The following is a 23,471-nucleotide window of genomic DNA, read 5'->3' as shown; positions in this document are numbered from 1 at the left end:
AAAACACCAACATAAAAAAGTTATTTCATATTATAATTTTTATACCAGATTTTTTTCGTATATTTACCCATATTAAATATGATGATCAGTATTTGTGTTTTATATAAATAATTATTTAAAAATATTAATGATGATTTTTTTAATATAATGATAAATTCAATTAAATTAAGTGTTTTTATTGTTGTATATGATTTATTTTAAAAGTATATTAATGAATATTTATCTCGCAAATAAGTTCACCATCCAATGGTTGTGATATATATATATACATATATATATATATATATATATATATATATATATATATATATATATATATATATATATATATATATATACTTTGGCTGGCGTGATGTGGACCATTTTGTTTCTAGTAAATAATTTAATGCTGAACTAATACATATTCAATTGAATAGGATAGTTTCTGGAGATTTAAAATCTTCCAGAAGTTCAGAAATAGCATAAAAATGAATAAATGAAAACCCAAGTAAATCACATAATATATTTTATCAATATATTATCAAATAAAAATTATCATTTAATATTTTTGTTTGGTATATATTAAATTATTATTTATATTATTATTAGTATTATTATTATAAATATAATTTATGTATATATTTATTAATATGATATTTTTTGTCATCAAAATTATTTTAATAGTTTAAAATTTGAGTGTAGCTTTCATATTATAAAAAAGTAGATTAAAAAAAGGGTAAAAGAGTGTATGGGTAATGTTTTTAAAGTCTGTAAACTAAGGGGTTAGACAAACTTATTTTATTAAAGCTCATTAATATATGAGTAAGGTCAACTTTACATAGGAAATTATGAATTCGTGGTTATTTGAAGTAGTTAAAGAAGATACCTATCTCAGTAATGCTTAGTAATATATTTATCTCTTATTAATAAATTAACCTGAAATTGATTAGAGAAAAAAGTTGACCACGTGTTCTTAAAATTATTTATTCACAGTAAGTCTAAACTTAACTTTAGAAGTATTTATTTAATTAAAAAGCTCAAACATTTAACAAAATAAATGGAATAGTTTAGTAGTACATCCCCTTCACGGGTATGTACTTAGGTTGGCCAATTGTGTCGCCAGCCTGGCTAATTGAGTTAGTTTTTTAAATTATTTTTAATTTTAAAGGAGAGAAAAATATGACAATTAATATTAATAAATGTTTGATGTAGTTATTTGAAAGTATAGTCTAATATCTTGGCCCACTATAAAGTAAGTAGCTGTCAACTCTACTTAGACTTGGAAATACTTCTCAACAACCTTCTCAAATATTAAGAATAAAAGATTTAAATTTTTTTAGTTTAAATATATTTTGCTAGAACTATTAATAAAAAATAAAATCATCATAAATATTAATAAACTGTTTTTTATTAAACAATAAACATGTTGATAATATGTTTTTAATAAAAATTAGTTTTTGAAAAGCGCACAGGTTATATAAAAAATAAAAATAAAAAATAAATAAAAACTAGTTTTTTTTTGCTTTACTCTTACTCCTCTGACTAAAAATTGAATTAAATAAGAAACCGTTTGGATTAGCGTCCCGTTATGTTATTACTTATTTTTAATTGACCTTTGAAGGGTGACGTTGACGCACGTTGAAACTGTTCCACAGTTCTGTTATCGGTGCTATGTGTCTCGACGTTTTTTCTCTCTCCTCAAGACCACAGATATCAGGAATCAGCAGATTCGTTTTCATAAAGAGTCCGTTCTTCCCGTTTGGCAAACAGCTACAAAGCGAATGGAATTTGACGGTGTTACATCTCTTCTAAACTCCGTTATCCTAAACCAACATCTCCATGGATCCCTTCGTCCACAAGCTCCGTCGCCACCTTCGCGCATGGCTTCACCGATCTCGCTCCGGTAATCACAATTCTCACTCCACACTCCTTCCTCTCAATCACTTCTCTCTCAATTTCATCGAATTTCAATCCAATTATCAAATTTAACTCCACGCTCGAAGTTCTCCATCGCCGTGTCGAATTGTTCAGGTGCGGTGTTTTTCGTGCGGAGAATTTCGTATAAAGATGTTCGAAGAGCAACGGATGGCTTCCACAGAGTTGTATATAGCAATTCCGATATTTCTGCGTATGCTGCCAGGTTTGAAGACAGTGGCGGCGTTTGTTTGGTGAGAGAAGTGAAAGGCTTCGATGAAGGAACCGATCATTTTTACAGACACGTGCAGTTCTTGGGACGCTTGCGACATCGCCACCTTCTCTCGCTCAGAGGTTTTTCCGTCGGGCGCAATCGCAAGAGGTTCGTCCAGTATGCTCTGTTTCGCATTTCACAGGGATTTATAAAAACAAATTTAGAAGGTCTTTAATTGCGATCATTTCATGTTTCTTGATATTTGGAAAATTAGAATAACTTAAAATTAACGTTGCAGCTGAAATTATAGACATGGATTGCTTTTTAATGAATCTCGAAAAACGTTATATATTTTATCTTCTTGATTTAATTTTTCAATATGTAATTGTCGAATTCTATTGTGTAAGAAGTGGACGTGGATCACTGTTTGTTACAGTTAGTCTTCACGGTATTGGTGTGGGTAGGTAAAGAAATTTTGTGATTATTTTTTTCTTGTATCTCTTCAGGTTGCTCATATTTGACAACATAGAAAATGGAAGCTTGAAGGATCATCTAAACGGTAAATTTAGAAAGCTGAAAAAATCATTTTAGAGGAGCTTCTCAATTACATGTTTTTTTATTTTGTTTCAATGATTGGGTGTTGGCAGACCCTTTGAAGACTCCCTTAGATTGGAGAACGAGGTTGCAGATAGCCAATGGTGTTGTGGCTGCACTGGTATGTTCTGCAAATTAAAGCATGTCAGAAACCAGAATAGCCTAATATTTTCAGCAAGAAACTGCGATCTTATTAATTTTCCGTGGCAATTAATTTGAAGAGCCTGAAATTCTTATGTCTTGTTGAGTTTCTAAATTGATTGTGGATACGGGAAAACTCTTGATAACTTAGATAGTCATATAGCAAAACTCTTGATAACTTAGATAGTCATATAGCAAAGTGAATATTGGAAACTACTCGCTCACTTAGTTCCATACACGAGGGAAGAAGTTAGCTTTTGTGTGGATTCAATTGGCGATCGGTGTTGTTTAGTATTTATGACGTGGGACTCCTGATTATTGACACAGTTAACAAGGTTAAACCAACACAGGTGAACAGTTAAAACATACGAGGGATCGTAATAGAATCATAGAGTCATGTTGAAGAAACTCATCATCCCATAACTTCGGGACAAGAAATACATTTTTCTATATCTTTTTGTTAGATCTGTATTAAAAACATAGGACTCTTCTGATTGGTAACACTCTGACACTGTGGCACCTTTCCGAGGTTAAAGAATTATAAGCTTTGCTAAGATCACGAAATTCTGTTTCATAAGTAGCAAGCTGCAGAAATGGTGTTCTCACTTCTACCTGGACTTAAAGTGTGACGGCTAAGAAAGTTATGCTTAGCGAGTCATACGTACTGAAGTCGAGTATGATGATAGTTATACTCTCTTTTGGTGCTTTAATATAAAGTCTTGAAGGAATGAGTGAAGAAATAGGAAGTAGAGATGGACAGCTAGGAGACATGATAAAATAAAGGTAAAGCTTGGGGAAGTAAAGACAGGATAATACTGTGGAAGAACATTGGTTCCAACAATAATTGCTTGTTAATTTTCTTTTTTAATATTTAACTGAAAGATTAAGAGTCTCTTTTCAATCATGGTTATCTGATTTTTGTCCATGTGGAAGCAGGAATATTTGTTTCTCTTCAGTGAACCACCCGTATGTCATGTCTCTATCACCTCAAGCAATATTATGTTAGATGAGAACTTCACAGCCAAGGTAAGGAAATAGTTCCCTTTCTCACTGTTAAACTCTTGCCTCTTCATATTATATCTCGTTTCAGATTGACATGCCGACGGCAAATCGTATAAAATTAGACTGACTTCTGCAATTACAGTTATCTGACTTTGGCCTTCTTCCATCTGGTGGAAATTCTGATTTGATGCCATATTCAGAAGGTCACTTCTTGTAAACTAGTCTTACAAGTTTCAACAAAATCAAATTTTGAAAGTGCTTACATTTTGTTACGACATATATCTATTTCAGACTGCTTGAAGCAGAAAAGTGGTAAGATTATATTCCAACTTGGAGTACTCATACTAGAACTGGTCACCGGACAGTCTTCAGAGATGGAAGGTTCAGATTTAATTGAATGGATCCAAGAATCACGATTTTACAATTCCATTGATAAGATGATAGACCCTGATCTTGGTAACAACTATGACTGTACGGAGCTTAAAAGTCTTCTCGCTGTGGCAAAACTATGTATAAAATCATGGGACAAGCCTTCATTTACAATTCCTCAGTTATTCCGGCATCTCCAGAGGAAGATTGATATTACTCATCAATAGAATCGTTACATGTTTTCTTTGAAAACCTTTTAGATTCTTGGGAGAATAGTTAGCACTCCCTTGTGTAAGTACTTTTTCACTTTTCGTGTTGCGTTTGATAAGTGTGATGATTTTCATTTGAAATTACATCAAGAGAAAAAAATGTTAGTTTTGTCTATTTTTCTTAACACTCTGTTTGTAGTGTGAAATTCAATGTCAGCTCTAATCTTAAATTATAAAATAAAAGAAAGGAAATTTAGGTAAATACATTTCCTTCCAAATACGTTCTTTTTACAAATAATTATATTATTAAATAAATAATCAAAATAGCAAATATAACAAAATTAAGAACAATGAAATATTGTTAATTAATTTAAAATGAAAACATCACGTATAAAAAGAAACTTTCATTAATCTGACAATAAAAACGAATTAAGTATTTTTATAACTACTAATAAAAACGAATTAAGTACTTTTACAACTACTTAATACATTAATTAAAATAATATTTAGAAATAAGTGATTATTTTTTATTGCTTTTTAATATATTCATTACCTCCTATTTTTATTTCATTATTAATAATCAGATAAAAAAAAATCCTTCTTAAATTTTCTTTATATTTAATTTATTTTCAAATTAACTTTCATCAATGATGGAGCACAATGTCCTCCTTGACTTTCAAATTTATTTTCCTTTTTACGATCATGTCCTCAAATTCGTACTTTTATGATTTTAATTACTCGTTCCTATATTACATAATATAAGTATAATTAATAATAACTATTCTTAAGAAAAAAAATTATGTCTGCTTACCAATTCGTTATAATTAATAATTATATATATATATATATATATATATATATATCGGTATTAATAAGTATAGTTATTAATAGATTTTTTTATGTTGTCCGTATCCATCCAAAATATTTTGACTTATGTCAACCGTAATCTGTTTTTGTAAGTATATAATTCCTAAACTTTAACTAAGCACAAATTAAAATAATATATTTTATAAATGATCAAAAAATACTAATAACATGGATTACTGTTTAGTAACTTAAATTAGCATTTAATCTCTTAAATATGTTTACTTAGAGTAATTAGATGAAGTGTTTATATACATAAAATCTCTACTCAATTGAAAATTTTCCGTATTTATGCATGTGAAATAAATAAAAAACTCTACAAAGGAATTTATTTAGTTGTTTATGTATGTGAAATAGATAATTTATACTGTTTGTAATCTTAGAAATTTAATTAAAACATGTTGACTAATGCAATAATAGGCATATGAAAATATAAAAGTAACAAGAGTTTCTTGTATGGGGATAAATGAAAAGAATGGAAGAGACATCAGTGCAGACAGTATAGATAAAAAATATTGTATTAAGATGTCTTCTGTAAAATAATTTGTCGAAGAATAAATGGTAAGGTGTTTGGTTGTCAAAATCGATGGATCAAACACAAATTATATTTAAAAATGATAATCAAGATCATCACACTACTCTGCTATGCTCCTGTGGCTCATTCATTACTGCTGAGCGCACTGTACTCTCTGAGCACCGCCATGCATGTCCTCATCCTCCTCGTACGCCTCCTGCGAAGTTTGTTGCCTCCTCCTTGACTCTTCCTCCATGTTCACATCATGAAGTGTAGTCTCTTCACACTCGTCCAGCTCCATGTCTGTCAACTTTTGTGATGAAGTCTTCGCTGGCAAAACAGTCTCTATGGCCTTCACCTGTTCAAGGCTCAGAGAATCAGGAAATTCCACAGTGAAATGAATGTAAAGCCTCCCCTTCATGAACGGCCTCTGGTACATTGGCATTCCCTCATCGTTTATAGCCTTGTATGAATCTACACGCAAGAAATAACATATTCCATGTCAAAAACATCCAAGTTTCAATCATCAAATACAACTAAGAATCACAATTTGCATACCAGGCTTGACAACCTCCCCAGGGTTTGATTTGATAAGGAGTTGTCGACCATCCAAGTGAGCCAGCACAAACTGGAAACCACATAGAGCCTCGGTGAGAGACAAAGTATGCTCGACAAAAAGGTCTTCAGCCTTTCTTTTGAACTTTGGATGTTCCTTCTGTTGCAAGACAAATACAATATCCCCAGTGATTGTATCAGGCTGCAAAACACAAAGCTCAATGTCAGTCTAAGTCCCATAATCCAGTTCAATGTCTGTATACAAATTTTATACTCAATAGCTATACATACTGATTCATCAGCTTCACCAGGGAATGTAATCTTCTGTCCATTCTGCATTCCTTTCTCCACAACAACTTCAAGTACTTTCTTCTCCTGAACAACCTTCTCTCCCTTGCATTGAGTGCATCGGTCTCTGTCACTGATGGTCTCTCCGGTGCCCTTACACTCATTGCAAACATGTTGCACTTGCTGAATCATAGAAGGACCAAGGTGCCTGATCGACAACTTCATACCACTACCCTGGCAACCAGCACAAGTCATTGAAGCCCCAGACTTTGAACCCTTCCTGCAACCAATTAGAAACCGATTACCTAAAGGTAGACAAAAAAACTAATAACTTGCCCTTAAATATATTAAACATAAAAGCACGACACATACCCATTGCATTTTGAGCACAACACATTTCGTGAGAGAGAGAGTTTCTTAGACGTTCCAAGATAAAGATCCTCCAGAGAGACCTTAAGAGGGTGAACCACATCTTCTCCCCGTCTCTGTCTCCTTCCTCTACTGCTACCACCTGTTCACATTCCACAGTCAAAAACTCCACTTAAGACTCTTCACACAATTATCAATTGAAGGAAACCCCTTCCAACAAAAAACAAATAAACAAACCATACCCCCACCAAACGGATTTCCACCAAAGAACGAACTGAAGATATCAAACGGGTCGTGGCCACCGCCGCCGCCACCCATTCCCTCCTTAAGAGCATCTTCACCGTAAGTATCGTAAACCTCACGTTTCTCAGGGTCACTAAGAACCTCATAGGCTTGAGCAAGCTCTTTGAACTAAACAAAAAGTACACAAATTCAGAACCAAAACATCCAATTCTCAACATCACAAAATAGAAAGACAACACCACCCAATCACAATCCAAACACATCTTCCATCCCTCTAATTCCCCTAGCCTTAAATTACTGATCAGAAAAACTCATCACCTCATATCACATCACAATTCATTAATTCCATAATCAATTAATCAATCAACAACCATTCAAATCGTCATTCGTAATAATCAAAACAAATACGGAATTATGTCTACATATCAGAAACATCGACGACGGTTACCTTCTCGGGATCGCCACCTTTGTCGGGGTGATTTTTTATGGCGGCTTTCTTGTAAGCCTTTTTCAAATCCTCCTGCGACGCGTTCTTGGCGACGCCAAGGATTTCATAGTACCTAGTGCTGTCGCTTTTCTTGGGCGCCCTCCCAAACATTTTGTTCTTCTACCTTCGAATCCTTAACCCTAGTTTTCACCGAGTTCCACGTGTGGTTGCTGCACTAGATCTCCAAAGAATGGAAGGGAAAATGATATAAGCGCAGCGAGCAAATGTTATTCACTAATTCCTCGTCTGGCGTGTTTATATAGTATCCGTACTTGATCGGTTGAATGGCCACGATCCAACCTCAAATATTCTTAGGTTGCGCAGAAGGGTCTAGAATTTTTATTCGCCAAGTTTTTGTGAGTAATTGTGGACCGTTGGATCCATCTGAAGCTTTGACGGATCTAGGTTTTTCTTCTAGATCCTTCTTTAGCGAAAAGCGAAGGTATTTTTACCTTTTATTTTATTTTATAATTACTTTATTATTTAAATAATTTGCTTTGCCACCTCCTGGCGCCAGACTTGACTTCTTTAGGTCTCATTCCTTAACCTATGTCATTATCATTGAAGAAATGCGGGTGCTTAATTTTGATTTGTTTGTTCTGTCATCGTTCACCACATGAACCAATGTTTGGAAAAATTTATTTTTTTCACGTTTGGTAAAAGAGGATTTTTAGGTTTTTTGGAATCTTAATGTTGGAAAAATATGTTTCTCAAGTTTGATTTACTTTTTACAAGTTGACGTTTCAAAAAGTAGAGCTTTTGATGATAGTTTTTGGCCAAAATTTCTACCAAGGGAGATTGGAAATTGACTTTATTGAGTAAAAGGATTATGAAAAAAAAAAAACATATCATATTACTTTTATTAAATCATTTTAATATGGTGACGAATTAGTGATCTTGGTGAATATTCTTGGAAATAGATTTCCAACCAATCAAAATTTAACCATTCAAAATAATCATAATTATCTATGTTTGCGATTACAATAAATATGATTTTTGGCATTGGAAAATTTTTTATTTTCATAATAATTTGAAGTTAGGAAAATAGTTTTCTATACTTAGTATACTTTGTTTAATAGAAAAAGTAACCATGAGGACATAAAAATTATTTAAAAATGAAAATTGACTTTATAAATAGAAGAGTAGTAATATTATAATACACTTTTACATTCATTTGACACATAATACAATAGTAAAATTGTTCAAAAAATGTAAAGTTTTGTAGTTTTTCAAGAAAGAAAAGAATAAAAAGTAAGTAAGAAATAAATGTAAAAAATTTAGGTGTATTAAATAATCCTTTCTAAATAGAATTTGATTACTACGTTGGTAAAATACTAACTTATAAATAGAATGCTTAATTAATTAAGTTTCATTTTGTAAAAGTTACTATTTAAAAAAAAATGTTCTCTTTCTTATTTTGTGATTTTTTATAAGATTCTAAATCATGTAAATATTTGTTTTAAAATTAAAATGCACTATTAAAGTTTTAAAGCAGAATGTTATTATCATAGTTAATGTGGATTTTCATTTAAGTAAGTTTAGTTTTTGTTTTTTTAGATATTTTTTAAAATAATGCATTCATAGGACTATTGTGACTCAAAAGATTTAAGATAAATCTTTCTTTATACATGATTATTAAGGTGTGTTGAAATATTAGGTATCACGTGTTATATATATTAGAAATGTGCAACGGAATATTCACGTGTGGATAAAAACTAGGAGGAGTGAATTGGTTTACCTAATAAAAAGTGTACTTTAAAAAAAATCATTTTTATAAATTGATTTTATGAGTACAATTGATTCTTTATAATTAAAGATAATAAAGATGAAGAGTATAAAGAAATACAACATTTACTATTCACATCAAAAGGTTTACTTTCATTTGTTAATTTATAGGTTAAAATAATTTAAGCGTTCCTATTTTCGTTCGGTCTTCTCACTTTGGTCTCTTTTTTTAAAATTTTCCTAATTGAGTCCTCAGAACTGCTAATTTGAAACAATTTTACCCATGCCGTTAAAAATCGCTAACGACCATTTAAATATTGATGACGTGGCATTATAAATGAATTTTATATTAAAAATTATTAATGAATATAGATTTTAGAAGGGCAAAGTGGGAACTTTCTTCTTCCTCTTCCGCAAAACTCGAGTTCATCTTCTTCCCAAATAACATATGCAAACTCAGTGGGAAATACCAGATCTGCAAACATTAAAATATCGGATCTGCAAACATTAAAATATCGGATCTGCAAACTCTAATCTTCTCTAGATCACAAACCTACCCAGATCCCAAAAACAAAAACGATCGAATTTCCCTGATCCATGTACCCCTCTGTTATACAATAATACAACCTAAAACCTAGAACCTAAAACTCGATGTACCACTCTGTTACGACAAAAGGAAAAACAAAATTGGATCTACAACATCATAGTTAACACTGATTACAACAACAGCAAACAGAATCATTCACGATACGATTACAAAAACTAAATTAACGCACTTTAACATAAGAAACAATTCAAAACGTGGAAATATATACTACATTCACATTTATATAATTTCAATAACACACAAAAGAAATCATCGTAGCGAACAGATGGATGATACAAAAAATCAATTTCAAAACCTTAAGATTTAAAGGAAAAATGTCAGATCTATTATCGGAAATTATAATACATGGGAGTAAATGAACCTTGATATGAATTTCCGGTGAGTGATATTAAAGGGTACTGCAGATTTGGGAGAAGAATTAGCCCGTCGGAGATATAGAACTGCGGTCACCAATTGATTTCTTGTTCCACTGTTTCGCTTTACAATAATAAATATATAAAAGAAGAACTCAATGATTTAGGTTCTGCGGAAGAAGAATAAAAATGGGGTTGGTCTAAGAAGAAGATGAACTCGGTGATTTGGGTTCTGCGGAGGAGGAAGAAGAAAGTTCCCACTTTTGCGAACCGAAATGGAGGAAGGGCTTGACGTCGGACGATCGGTGGCTCTGGCGGCTCGCGATGTCACCGGCGACACCATTGACGACGGTCTGTGGCGGAGAAGTCGAGTGGTGAGATGGTAGCCTTGGGTTCTAGCGACGGAGATGAGGGGCTGCTAGTGTCATCGAGAGAGACCCTCTGTGTTCTTCTGCATTGAGTAAAATGAGGTGAGGATGTGGAAACCCTAAAGGGGTTTCTGGGTTTCTGGGAACCACTGGGCCAAATCCAAAAGCAAGAATAAAGTCTTTTTTTATTCCTATTTTGCCCTTCTAAAATTCTGATTAAAAGAATATTTATTAATAATTTTTAATATAAAATGTAATTATAATGCCACGTCATCAAACTTAAACGGCAGTTAACGATTTTTAACGGCAGGGGCTGATTTATTTCAAATTAGTAGTTTTGAGGACTCAATTGGGAAGGTTTAAAATAAAAGGGACCAAAGTGGGAAGACTGAACGAAAATAGGAACGCCTAAATGGTTTTAACCTTAATTTATATAAAGACAAATTAGCTAAAAACTAAAAATAATCAAGAACTTACCATTACAAAAAAATAAATTTAAGGTTATAAAAAAACTCCTTTAATACGTAAAAGATAAACAACACTTTATTCAACACACAAATGATGAACAAAAATCACATTTCACACACGGAGAATTAATAGTTTTCTTAGCAATAACACCAACACTCAATAAGATACATTTAGTGAAAGTTTTCGCTCTACCAACATTAGGTTTTTCAAAGCCCATCTTCACAAACACAAAGTGTTTATCTAGAATAACTCTAAACATTTGAGTGAAAAAAGTTGGTTTTGAAAACTAGGTTTAAGTTAAATATTTATAAACTCATATTTTGAAAATTAGGTCATAAACTAAATAGTGCATTTCGTAATTACCACTGATATTTGATTATTCATAATTGATTATTAGCAGACATATTTTAAAAATTATTTTTCTTTGGGATAATTGAATATCCAAAAGTGATAATTTATTATCAGCATATTTTTTTTGCCAATTCTAAAAATTATTTGTGATAATCGATTACTAATAGTGGTAATAAATTATCTTAGAGGTTTTTATGAAAAATAAAATGTTCCTTTAGTGTTTTACTAGTTGGTTTCTTTGTATTGACTCTTAAACTGCTAATTTAAATACAATACACAGATTATAAGTATTGAACAACTAATTTATTTAGTTTTCAATGTATCTCTTTAATCAAGGTATTCTTTAAGTTTTCAACATTTGTCCATCTACCATCATCAAAACTCTTTATTGAAAAAAGATGTGCATCCTAATCTTTTTGCTAACAAGATATATAGTCTATTAAACTTAGTTGAGGGAGAAGCTTGCCTTCAGGTAAGAGAAGTTAACTTATTTTATTTCATCGGTGGTACGAGTTAAATGACTTTAATTACTTTGTTTTAGTATTCTATAGTATGTTTGTGTTGAATGATAATGTCATTTTGACAATGTTGTTAATTTTGTTATATGTAATGCTTTAACTTTGATTCTTTAAAATAGATCACTTTGGTCAATTATATGAGATTAATTTTGAACTCAACCATGAATTATGGCATGAGGTGTGAATAAAAGCACACACCTATAATAAAGTTGACTAATTAATACTAGAGTGAGATTTTTGAGTTATTTAACAAGTCAACTCAGTCAATTGTTGAGCTAAAATGAAATTTAAAAAATCTAACCAATTATATTTGTTTTACTTGTTGGGTGAGTTTTTGAAAAAAAAAAAAAAACTTTCAAAGGTTTTGCCTTGACAATGCTAAACTAGTATCAAATAGTCTAAATATTGATATTTGAATATTTTAATCAAATTCGTTATTATTGACTATCAAAGATTTTATTTTTTTGGTAAATATTTCCTTAAATATGACCATAATCATCGCATTATACCAATTATGGTTTTTGAAACACAAACATTCATACATTAGTTTTGTTTAAACTCATTATAATCAAATATAAGATTTTTTATCCATTGATGCATCATTAAACATTTTTAAAGATCATATAATTATCATTAATCTATGTCCTATTATCTTTGAATACATATAATTCAAACATATAAAAAATACATATATGTAACTTTCTTTTTTCAAAATTTATTGAATAAAATATATTATTTTTACTTTTTTAAAATTATTTTATATGTATTTTGTTGAATAAAAGTTATGTTTAAAATAACACAAAATAAAATGAAATGGAAACTAAAGCAAAGTATTTAAATAAATAAGTATTAGTGTGGTAGATAAAAATAATAACAAAATTATAAATTAATACATAAATTAAATAATGTAATAACATATTTATGGGTTATTGATTCGGTAGGTCGTATTTTTGGATTAGAATCTCAATTAGGACTTCTATTTATTGGTTTTCTTAATGGGTCATTAATTTTGAAAAATTGAAATAAATAGAGTCCATGTTAAATTGACTGGACTAATGTTGTTGTTTAAGTGTTGTGTCCTCGACATACTGACAATAGTGTTTTTAAATGATCTGACAAGTTGTAACTCTCTTACCTTACGTGAATTTTTGTTTTTTTAAAATTAAAGAAATTGATACATGCGCAAGGCCAAAACCCTCATTTAGGCCAAAACCTATTTCAGGGTTCTCTTCAGATACACCCAAACCCTTAAAGGGTTTCTTCATTCTAGCAAAAGGAAAAAACATTTTCTTTTTTTCTTCAACCGCATCAGACACGACGATCCAACCATTGAACCTCATTTATCGCGCGATGGCCTTTCCTGTTTTTGGCAACTTCCTTGTTGATGTCTCCTAGGCAAGGAAACTCGCCACGATGACCTCACCACTGATGACGCGAATGAACACATCCACCACATGTGAGGGATCAAACTTCGATGGCAAAGGATTGTTAGTCTCTTGGCTAGGTTTTCTTTTGACGGCAAAAGCCTTGGCTAGATTGGGATTTGGTTCGAGAATGGGTTGGAAAGCTACAAGGCCAAATGGTATGGCACGACACGGGCGAAAATGAACCCTTGGCCGACGACGCCGTGACTGTTGTTGATGATGGTTTTGGTTGATGCGAAGGGCTTGAAGCTCTCGAACTCGCGATTTAGGGTTTTCAAAGGTTGGGTTCGATATTCACAACTTGGATTGTTGTGTTTTAGTGGTTCAAGTGAAGGTGGTGATCTCCATGACGACACAAACTGAGTTTCACAATTATGGTGGGAAAAGGCGAGTTTGACAATGACTTTTTGGTTTTTTGCAGTTCTTGTTTTGAAAGTGATGAAGACAACGACGGAATGGTGTTAATGGTGGTGGGTGAAATTCCTATTTTTCATAAACAATTCAATTCAATTAACTTTTCTCAAATTTTTAATTTAAAAAAAAAACAAAAATCCACCTCAGATTCACCTAAATTATCTAACAATTTGATACATCATTTAAAAAACTAACATAATATATAACGGTTGTCCAATTTAACGACAAGATAATTTGTTCTAAAATTATAACCCAATTAAAAAAACCAAATAACACCCACCGAATCATTAAACCTAAATTTAAATAAATAAAATAAAAAATAAAATTAAATAGCATAATTATAAATCAATAAACAATAATAAATGAATATGGTGAGTGTGCAATTAGAAATAAATGAAATAAAATAACTTTATATAACTTAGCATAAATTAAATGAATACGAATAATGCATAATTCAAAATAAATTAGATAACTAAAATATATATAAATACAGAGAATAATGAATCTTCAAACAAACCCTTGAACTTAAAAAAAATATAGCCATTTCCATTATCTCAATAAATTGATAATTAATCTCATCTACATAGGTTGGGAATTGTGCATTAACACTTTTCCGCAAATCACTCCATTGACAGCTAGACGTCGTCGTTTGTGTGCCGCTATCGTCCCGGCGCAGGTTAGACCACACCTATCCTAATTCCTGATCCTGTTCTCATTCTCCCTCTCATCTTTTTTAAAACTAATATTTGTTATCATTTAATATCATTAAAATATTAGCATATACTATCCAAAGTTTTCTGCACTTAATATTATAATTATAATTTTTTATCATAATTATTACATTCTACATTCATTTACGGGCATTTCCTTTTTCGCACACAATTATTTTTTTCTTCTTCTTTTGTTTTACCTTCTTTGTCTACTTTCTTTGCTTTTATTAGTATTATTTTCTATTGAACATCACTGCGGAGTGATAGAGAACGAGCTTCACATGGAACTCTTCTGAATAGGCACCGAGTTTGCGTGAACGAGAGAACTCGGCATTTGACTCAGTGACGGTTCGCCACATTCTCGTGTTTGATGGTGAATTTTATCTCTGTGATAATCTCTCTTGCTTGACTTTAAGGTGAATTGTGTAGCAAAGCTTCTATCTCTGGATCTGAGTTTTTCTTGCTTGGAATTCTAGGTTTTAATGCCATTAAATTGAATTGTTGCGAAGTTACCAAATCTATCGCGCATTTATTTATGTCTCACGAAATTCATTCTTCAAGCAACCAAGTAAACTTTAATTGAGGGCAATTATCAACCTCCTTGGTTATCATTGCTCATCTAATTTTCTTTGTTTGCCATAGAATCTCGATCTTTGTAGTATCTGTCGTTTTCAATTTTCGTGGTCGTTGTTACTTCAGGTTTAGTGCACTAGTTCAAGCTTCGAAAGTGCTCTCATCTTGCCCATGAGTTGAAAAGACATTTTCGGCAAGTTGTTAAGCAATTCTATTTATTTTTGTGTGTTTAAAACACTCTAACAGACTTCGCCACTCGGATTAACGCGTTATTCAAGCACACTTTTTATTGAAATTTAGCATGCACACATAAACCTAACGTTGTAGTCTGGTACAAGCTGCATTTCTTAATATCACTTGGCTATCCAGGCCTTCATACGACAACCAAAAAAATAAACCTTTGTAGCTGGTAGGTCGGCCTTTGTTCAGATTTTCAGTTTATGGCTGATCCTCCATGACATCAAATGTTGCCTTTTCAACGGAGCTATTCCGTGTAATTCCCTTTTTCATTTTATAAATGGTCTTGGATTTATACGAGGTCAATGTCTTGATCAAATGGTGTTAGTCATGAAGCCAAAATAGAAATAAAAGATTAAACACTGGTAATTTCAAAAGGTGCATTTTCATCACGTAATATGTAGTAACTCTGTTGTGGCAGATTTCGAGGTGCTTTTTTCAGGCCTCACTTCCCCTCTGCTTCCCTTGTTTGCCTAGAAGTGAAAACTCTTTTCCCATAGACGTAAAGTTACCAATTCAGTAAAGTACTAGTATTTTGAAAATAAACTTAGAAATTGGACCACTCATAATAACCAATATAGACTATAAAAGTTATAAGAAGGCATATTACTGTGACGTATTTGAATTAGTTGTCATTTTTAAATAAACTTTGTATGTTAAGCTTGCTCACTTTGATGCTTTGTGCTGGTATTTTTTTGTTTCCATAGCTCTTAGGCCAGTGAAGATTGTGAATACTCAACTACTTTTGCATTGACTTTGCCATATATTTTTGTTCCAGTTTTGTGCTAGATTGAGATAAATTGCACTGGCAATGGGTGTATCAGGGAAGTGGATTAGAGCGTTGATTGGTCTAAAGAAATCAGAAAAGCCAGAGTCTTCTCAGAAGGACGGAAATGTAAGTTTCTCTTTCTCATAACATTTCATACTCGTATTCCTGGGTTTTAGTATTTCTTTCCATATTCTGGTGGCGAAAATAACCATCAGATGTGGTTCTTTTAACTGAGGTTCTGTATCACCATGTAGTTATTTGTATCAACACTACTACAAAAGAAAAGCAAGAGTTTTGTTGCTTGGTTCCATCTTAAGTGGGAAAGTATTGTTTTTGTGTTTGTGAGTGTTATTCTCAGAGGGCGTTTAGTATGGTTGTTTTTATTCTTCATCAGAGCATGGTTCACCTTGATTAACTAGTTTTGTTATTGGTATTTTCAATGTTATTATGTACTCAAGGAATTTTCCTCTTGGAAACTATACAAACCTAGTTTTGTAAAATTTAAAATCAGGTCCACTACAGATGAGGGGGAATACTGCATCTCCCAAATCTTATGGCAAGCGAATATTATTGCTGTCACATAAGAGAGTTATTGGAACGTCTTGTACTGCCTGTGTCAGTAACTAGGGCACAGTTTAAATACCTGTAGCGTAATTTCACTTTATACCGGTTGGTTTTTAGAGGAGATATGCCATCCTCCAAACCTGATGGCAAGCCAATGTTAATGCCTTAGCATGTGAGAAATTTGTTGGAAAGTCTCACATGACTTGCCTCAATTACTGGGGTGCGATTTAAATACCTATAGGGCAACATAATGTCAATAAGATTTAAGATGAAATCTTTAAGAGCCACCCAAGGGGAGGCATCTCTACCATATGAGAGGGGCCAGGTCACTCAAGCTTTGTCTTTTGTTAGAAGTGGGTTTTAAGCCTAACTCAACCCTACAAAACCGGCTTGTAAGGTGAGGTCTGCACCCCACTTATATATTATAAATTGGCCTTATCTCTAGTCGATGTGGGACTTTCAACACACCCCCCTCACGCCGAGGTATATACATCTCGAGCGTGAGACTAGATATTAATGGGTGGTCCGATAACGGCCCGAATATGCCCAGCAAATCGCTAGGATAGGCTCTAACCATAGCTCTGATACCATGTTAGAAGTAGGTTTTAGGTCTAACTCAACCCTACAAAATCGGTTTGTAAGGTGAGGTCTGCACCCTACTTATATATTATAAATTGGCCTTATCTCTAGTCGATGTGGGACTTTCAACATCTTTATCCAAAATAAGTTCTTCTGGTTCCATTCCTGTATAAAATATTACTCATTAATATTGTTAAATAACTGTGTATTTTTTAACTTTTCAACTGTTAGAAGGTTGGCAAGTTACATCATCATCGAAGGCAAGTTGTTGAATTTGATAATGGTAAACTTCCAAACGAATTGGATTGTGAAGCTACTCCACCTATTGGAGATGATAATGTCCATGCAAACCTTGATGCCAATTATTCGTCTTCTTCTTCCCAACAAGCACCTGATGCTGCACCTGATCAACAGATGAGGGAGGAATGGGCTGCAATACACATTCAAACAGCGTTTCGAGGATTTTTGGTAAATTTCATATTAAATTTGTCTTAATTTATATCAGCAGCAAGAAATCATATAAACTGAATTTGTTATTATATTTTTCAATGTGACCTTAGGGCAGTGTTTATGTGATGTTACTTGTGCCCAGCCCCCAATTCAGGAATCTACCTTTTTCTCTAAAATTATTTTGGCGTAGAAGAATCAGACATTGTCATGATTCACAAAAGTGACTTGTCTAACTTTAGGTGTCAATTGTTTCTGGAATTTAATTGATCTTTCTTTGAGATGCACTTTGGATTTTTTTTATATTGTCCTTTCCTTTTATTTACTATTGTATTTGTTTGAGAGTTGTTAAAAATAAAAATTCAGCAGTTTTTGGCTACAGCTTTGACCTACCTGGAAAACTATGTTTTATGTATCAGGCCAGAAGAGCATTACGAGCCTTGAAAGGTGTGGTAAGGCTTCAGGCCCTAGTAAGAGGCCATGCAGTGAGAAAACAAGCAGCAATAACACTCCGTTGTATGCAAGCTTTGGTGAGGGTTCAAGCTCGTGTTCGGGCAAGGCGTGTTTGCATGGCATTGGAAACTCAAGCATCACAACAGAAGCTTCAGCAAAACCTTGCAAATGAAGCTCGAGTTCGAGAAATAGAAGTAAGGACTAAGGAGTACTATTCTGAAACTGTCATTATCCTTTTTTAGTTGTGCAGTTCTTCACCTTTTTCACTATTATTTTATTGTTATCCATTTTCTTGGGGGATGGGTATTAAGAAATTGAGCATGGATTTGAGATGGCTGTTTGATTTTCCTCCTTGCTACTTGTCACTTGGCTCTAATTGCAATAATTTTATGCTTAATGTAGTTTTTTGGATCCATCAATTAGTATTTTCTGAGCAACCTTTCATTCGATATTTAGTTTCACTTTACTGTGACTACATGATTTCCTGTTTCTTATTTACCAATTTATTCACAATGATTATCATAAGGCTCGTACTTAAGCAGGATATTAAATTAAGATTGGTACAAACTATGTGCCTATAGTTAAATGTAGTGAGCTGGTTTAATTTCTTTGAGACGTTTGTGATGGGTATATCAGGATAATAAACATAGGATTTGGAAAAGGGTAAAAAATTAATAATCCACAGAAGATGTGAATTGGAGACTGGAGAGTGGATTTTCGAAACTGTAAACAAGAGGGTATTGCTCTCATCCATTTTCCATTCTTTCAATATCATTTCCTTGTTTTTCTGCAGCACCTCTGATACATGTTGTATCATATATAACGTGATTAAATTGCAGTTTCTCATAAAAAAATTCTGTTTGAGGGACATTGTGATGTACTAATGGTGATTAATAACTCAAACTTTTTAAAAATTTACATATAGGAAGGATGGTGTGATAGTGTAGGATCTGTTGAAGATATCCAGGCTAAGATATTGAAGAGGCAGGAGGCTGCAGCAAAACGTGAGAGAGCCATGGCATATGCTCTATCTCATCAGGTGAATTTACAACAGCATATTTTTTAATTATGACTATAGTCAATATTATACATTAGTTCATTTTTTCTGCAGTCTGCATGAAAAGAAATATACCAAATTTGTAATTTCATTGATTTACAGGAAAGTGTCGTTTTCCCTTCTAGCTATTCTCCATCAGGAGACATCAGAAGTTAATTTCTACTTCCTATTCTATTATTGTGAACTCCATCTCAATCAGTTGTTTCGAATGGTCCACCTTAAACACACGTTTGTATATAGAATCATAGAGAAGAGTAATACCAGCTTTGGAATTGTTTTTCCCAAAAAGAAAAAAAAATAATAATAGACCAATTCAAGCATTATTCAATCAAGCCACTTAGTTTTGTCGCTATTAATGATTTACATTGATAGTGTAACATACTAACATAGTAATATGCATGGTAGTGAACATCTAGAAGTAGAACGAAGTCAGAATTTTTGTCCAACGATATCCTTAATGACATGATCCGTGGTTTTTCGTTGGTTATAGTTTCCATTTTCCTTTGATACATCGTTTTGGTCCACAGGCTTGGTGTAAGATTTTTCAAATTTTCCCCTTGGCAGTGGCAGGCAGGATCAAGACAACAGCCAGTTTCCTCTGGATTTGAACCGGACAAAAGTAGCTGGGGTTGGAATTGGTTAGAAAGATGGATGGCTGTCCGGCCTTGGGAGAACCGCTTTGTTGACATTAATGTGAAGGATGGGGTAACTGTGCATGAAAATGAAGCTAAGGATGGTAAAAGTGGAACCACACCTCAGTTGACTTCTGCTAACAAGAAACCATTCTCATCAAACACTCATCCAAACCCGGCAAATCATGGAACTGGTCCCACTATTTCTGATGAGTGTGATTCATCACCTAGTAAGTCTGCCGGTTTGCTAGAATCATCAAAAACACAATCCGTTAAGCCAACTTCTAAGGGTAATGTTGAAAATACTGCTGAAGAAGTGAACTCAAAACTTAGAATTGGGTCAAGATCTCACAGTAATCCAAAGGAGAGAACATCACAGGTAGATAAGCAGGCGAAAAAACGATTATCTCTGCCTAACAATGGTGAGTATTCTATTTATGATTTTTTTATTGCTTTTTTGTACACTGGGGTTCTGATGCCTGCTTCACGAGGTTGGTACAATTGTTGACTGAACTATAATATAGATAGAGTAACTAAATCGGTGCATTCCACTTTCAGCTAGTTTGAGTTTGAGATTGACAACTAAATTTCAAGTTACCCAAGTGCATTCACTCATTTACAGAGGTTGGCCATTATTGTAGAGGACCAGTTGCAAGAGCAATGTTATTTTTACCAGTTTTTTTCATGAAGGGTTTTACGGAAGTAAATATGATTAATCACTTGAAGAGTTATGTTGAGGCTTAAAATAAGGTTTCTAAATAACTTCGTGCCAATTTGATCTTATGGAAATGTTGTAGAGAAGTTTTCCTAAACTTCAGCATTTCTTAATTTGCAAATATATTTTGGCCAGCACTGGTAGAAACCCCTTCCGCTGTATTCAGCATGGTTTGAATTATCCATTCTAAAATGTTAGTCTCTGGAATAACACCTCTGATGTTTCGTAAACCCCCTATGAAATTAATTTGCAAATTTGATTAGGAGTTTAATGCAATAATCTTTGTTTCTAAGATTAGTGTGTTGTCGAATGCCCAGTAAGAAATCTGAGAATCCAGTCTTTGCTAAATATTATTTCTTATCTATGCTAAGCAGGGGGTTGTGCAGGATCTCAAATAGTCAAACACCCGATTAGTACTACTAACGTGAAAGGGTCGCTAAGCACACAAAAGTCTAGTAGGGATAAGCCTAAGCTCAATGGAAGAAGGGATGTGAATACAAAATCAGATCCATAGCTAAATGGAAGAAAGGATGTGATCTTAAGCAGATGTGAATGTAGTTTCGAGAATCTTTTGAAAGGGAAATCACTCTTTTCTCCATTGATATATACCGTGCATATATAGTGGGTGCATATAATCGGAAGCGGTGAGGGCTTTGTTTTTGGTTCATCCTTGAAGACAGTGATGTGGTTTTGCAGTTTTGAGATTGGCTTGGGTTGTGATAGGAATAAGATTTGCCTGGTTGATAAAAGTTTGTTTTTATTTATGGAGTATTTGTTGTGGTCAGAATGTATGTGATAACATGATGTATTTATATAAAAAATGTACACTATTCAGTGTGCGATAACTCTTTTAGGCATTGTATTGTTGTTGCCTGTTGTTCTTTGATGAGCGTATTTTACCTACTCAATATTTCGTAGATTTTATTTCTTGTTAATTGGTTATGAAATTTGGGTTAAAATTGATTAAATTCCAGACAATCATGTTGAATAGTAGATCGAGTGAACAAGGTACATGACGTTCCCGTGAATATAATATATATATATATATATATATATATATATATGTATATATGAATGTATATAAATCAATTCATAAATGTAATATTAATTTATCTTGATGATTATGTCTATCAAGTTTCACATCATTTACAAATTTTATAACTAATTTATATTAATAAAAAATCATACTTTTAAATAGACTTGATTAAATTTTAAGTATATGATAAATTTAGATATTTTTAATTGAGTTTTTATTCAATTTTTTAAACTATTAAATCGTTAAAAATTTATATTTTTCATCTGAACTTTTATTGTTTACTTTTTTTTTTTTAGTTAACTGATGTTACTCATTATCGTACTTATCCTATCATTAAAGAGCTCTGATAGTTGCGATCAATGCGAATGTAGAAAAATAGATAACTTTTGTTTGTTGTTATCCTATCTGAAAAATGATATTTAGATAATATTTTTTTGATAACATTTGAACATTGATTATGTGTCAATATGTGATTGGTAAAAAAAGACAAAGAAAATAAGCAAAAGGTAACAGTGATTTTTAATAGAAAATATTTAATTATTTTATTATTTAAAATTTTATATTATAAATAGAATTTCTGTTAATCGAAGTTTTATTTTATAAAGATTATTAATTTTAAAATTATTTATATTTTTTTTCTTTTTAGATTTTTGACATAATTTTTCATCTGCTTGATGATGAGAGATTGTAAGAGATATTTGTAGAGAATTCAATACATTTAACTGATTAAAAAGTAAAGAAAAAATAAGTTTATTTTTTTATTTTTGAATTAGTATAGTGTTGAGTTATACGTGTCTTTTTATTCATACATGTAATTCGAAAATAAACAAAGATGAATATTTATTTGTTTATGATCACAAATGAGTTTTTATAAGATTTTCTTTTGTGAAATTAAAACATTATGTAAGAATTAGAGCTATAGACCTAACATTTGACTGAGAGGTTTTTAATTTAGATAAGAAAAATTAATCTATCTATAATAATTCATAGTTATTTTTAAATTGATAAATTGAGTATGATTAGAGCTTTGAATTGAGATTTATTGTTTGAATGATTGATATTGTTATCTCTTGAGCTAGTTTGAATTAGCTATGATTGTTCAATTTGATATATTTTATAGTTATTTTGAATTAAAACAGGGCATTTTAACCTAAGAAGTAACTAATATTTCATAGATGATCAAATTGAACAACCTATTAAAGTCAAATTGGAAGCTAAAAATGTGATATAACATGAGGCAATACCACAAAACAATTGACTGTCTTTTGTGTGTTCACTTTGGTTTTGTTTTTAGGCTCAATTAGTAAAATCATGATTTTCACTTTGAGAATCGGCATTACCAATTAGAGATTTATGGTTGGAAACATATATCTTGTTCCTTTGATAATTGATTGGAATGTTATAATTAAATATCAGGCTAATGCAAAGGAAACTAAATGGTGAATTGATTAATATGTAACTCATGATCTTTGATTGTATGGATGGAGATATTGTAGAGATTTCCAATGAGAAAATACTACATTTATAAAATATTAGGGTGTATTGAATGATGAGTCTAGAAAGAAATTATCTTAACTATGCGGAAATCATATTCATGAAAAAGATGCGAGAGATGAAAGAGATTTTATATTTGAAATTTAGTGATTGAGTAAATTTGTAAATATATATATATATATATATATATATATATATATATATATATATATATATATATATATATATATATATA

General features: G+C 32.1%; 3 protein-coding genes across 8 annotated transcripts; 2 read left to right on the top strand and 1 right to left on the bottom strand.

Moving 5' to 3' along the window:
- The first annotated feature begins 1,595 nt into the window (after positions 1–1,595).
- Positions 1,596–4,597, top strand: LOC106753114 (probable receptor-like protein kinase At1g49730). The gene is made up of 7 exons (XM_014634907.2): positions 1,596–1,882; positions 2,011–2,275; positions 2,614–2,666; positions 2,755–2,822; positions 3,779–3,868; positions 3,987–4,047; positions 4,136–4,597. The coding sequence occupies exons 1-7, from the start codon at positions 1,819–1,821 to the stop codon at positions 4,438–4,440; spliced, it is 906 nt and encodes a 301-aa protein (XP_014490393.1). The 5' UTR covers positions 1,596–1,818; the 3' UTR covers positions 4,441–4,597.
- Positions 4,598–5,775: 1,178 nt separating this feature from the next.
- Positions 5,776–7,985, bottom strand: LOC106753149 (dnaJ protein homolog). The gene is made up of 6 exons (XM_014634950.2): positions 7,704–7,985; positions 7,255–7,423; positions 7,016–7,154; positions 6,647–6,923; positions 6,359–6,557; positions 5,776–6,274 (listed from the first exon to the last, which is right to left on the bottom strand). The coding sequence occupies exons 1-6, from the start codon at positions 7,851–7,853 to the stop codon at positions 5,952–5,954; spliced, it is 1,257 nt and encodes a 418-aa protein (XP_014490436.1). The 5' UTR covers positions 7,854–7,985; the 3' UTR covers positions 5,776–5,951.
- A 6,885-nt stretch (positions 7,986–14,870) lies between these two features.
- LOC106753144 (protein IQ-DOMAIN 1) lies at positions 14,871–21,609 on the top strand. 6 transcript variants are annotated; one of them, XM_022777397.1, is made up of 7 exons: positions 14,871–15,053; positions 16,269–16,385; positions 17,637–17,870; positions 18,269–18,496; positions 19,228–19,341; positions 19,924–20,413; positions 21,078–21,609. In XM_022777397.1, the coding sequence occupies exons 2-7, from the start codon at positions 16,302–16,304 to the stop codon at positions 21,218–21,220; spliced, it is 1,293 nt and encodes a 430-aa protein (XP_022633118.1). In that variant the 5' UTR covers positions 14,871–15,053; positions 16,269–16,301; the 3' UTR covers positions 21,221–21,609. The 6 variants fall into 6 exon arrangements, with proteins under 6 accessions (XP_022633118.1, XP_022633116.1, XP_014490428.1 ...); XM_022777395.1 differs by having other exon boundaries at positions 14,872–15,053; positions 17,634–17,870; XM_014634942.2 differs by having other exon boundaries at positions 14,872–15,096; positions 21,081–21,609.
- Positions 21,610–23,471: the final 1,862 nt, after the last annotated feature.

This window comes from Vigna radiata, unplaced genomic scaffold (genome assembly GCF_000741045.1).
Source record: "Vigna radiata var. radiata cultivar VC1973A unplaced genomic scaffold, Vradiata_ver6 scaffold_234, whole genome shotgun sequence".
Classification (NCBI taxonomy): Eukaryota; Viridiplantae; Streptophyta; class Magnoliopsida; order Fabales; family Fabaceae; genus Vigna; species Vigna radiata.
This window is presented reverse-complemented; position numbering and strand designations above follow the sequence as displayed.

Coding starts and splice junctions, on each gene's coding strand:
- LOC106753114 (XM_014634907.2), top strand. CDS start 1,819: ATGGATCCCTTCGTCCACAAGCTCCGTCGCCACCTTCGCGCATGGCTT. Junction 2,276..2,613: donor GTCGGGCGCAATCGCAAGAG/GTTCGTCCAGTA, acceptor GTATCTCTTCAG/GTTGCTCATATTTGACAACA. Junction 2,667..2,754: donor CTTGAAGGATCATCTAAACG/GTAAATTTAGAA, acceptor GGGTGTTGGCAG/ACCCTTTGAAGACTCCCTTA.
- LOC106753149 (XM_014634950.2), bottom strand. CDS start 7,853: ATGTTTGGGAGGGCGCCCAAGAAAAGCGACAGCACTAGGTACTATGAA. Junction 7,155..7,254: donor TGGAAATCCGTTTGGTGGGG/GTATGGTTTGTT, acceptor GAATGTGAACAG/GTGGTAGCAGTAGAGGAAGG. Junction 6,558..6,646: donor CTGGTGAAGCTGATGAATCA/GTATGTATAGCT, acceptor TGTGTTTTGCAG/CCTGATACAATCACTGGGGA.
- LOC106753144 (XM_022777395.1), top strand. CDS start 16,302: ATGGGTGTATCAGGGAAGTGGATTAGAGCGTTGATTGGTCTAAAGAAA. Junction 16,386..17,633: donor CTTCTCAGAAGGACGGAAAT/GTAAGTTTCTCT, acceptor TTCAACTGTTAG/AAGGTTGGCAAGTTACATCA. Junction 17,871..18,268: donor CAGCGTTTCGAGGATTTTTG/GTAAATTTCATA, acceptor TTTATGTATCAG/GCCAGAAGAGCATTACGAGC.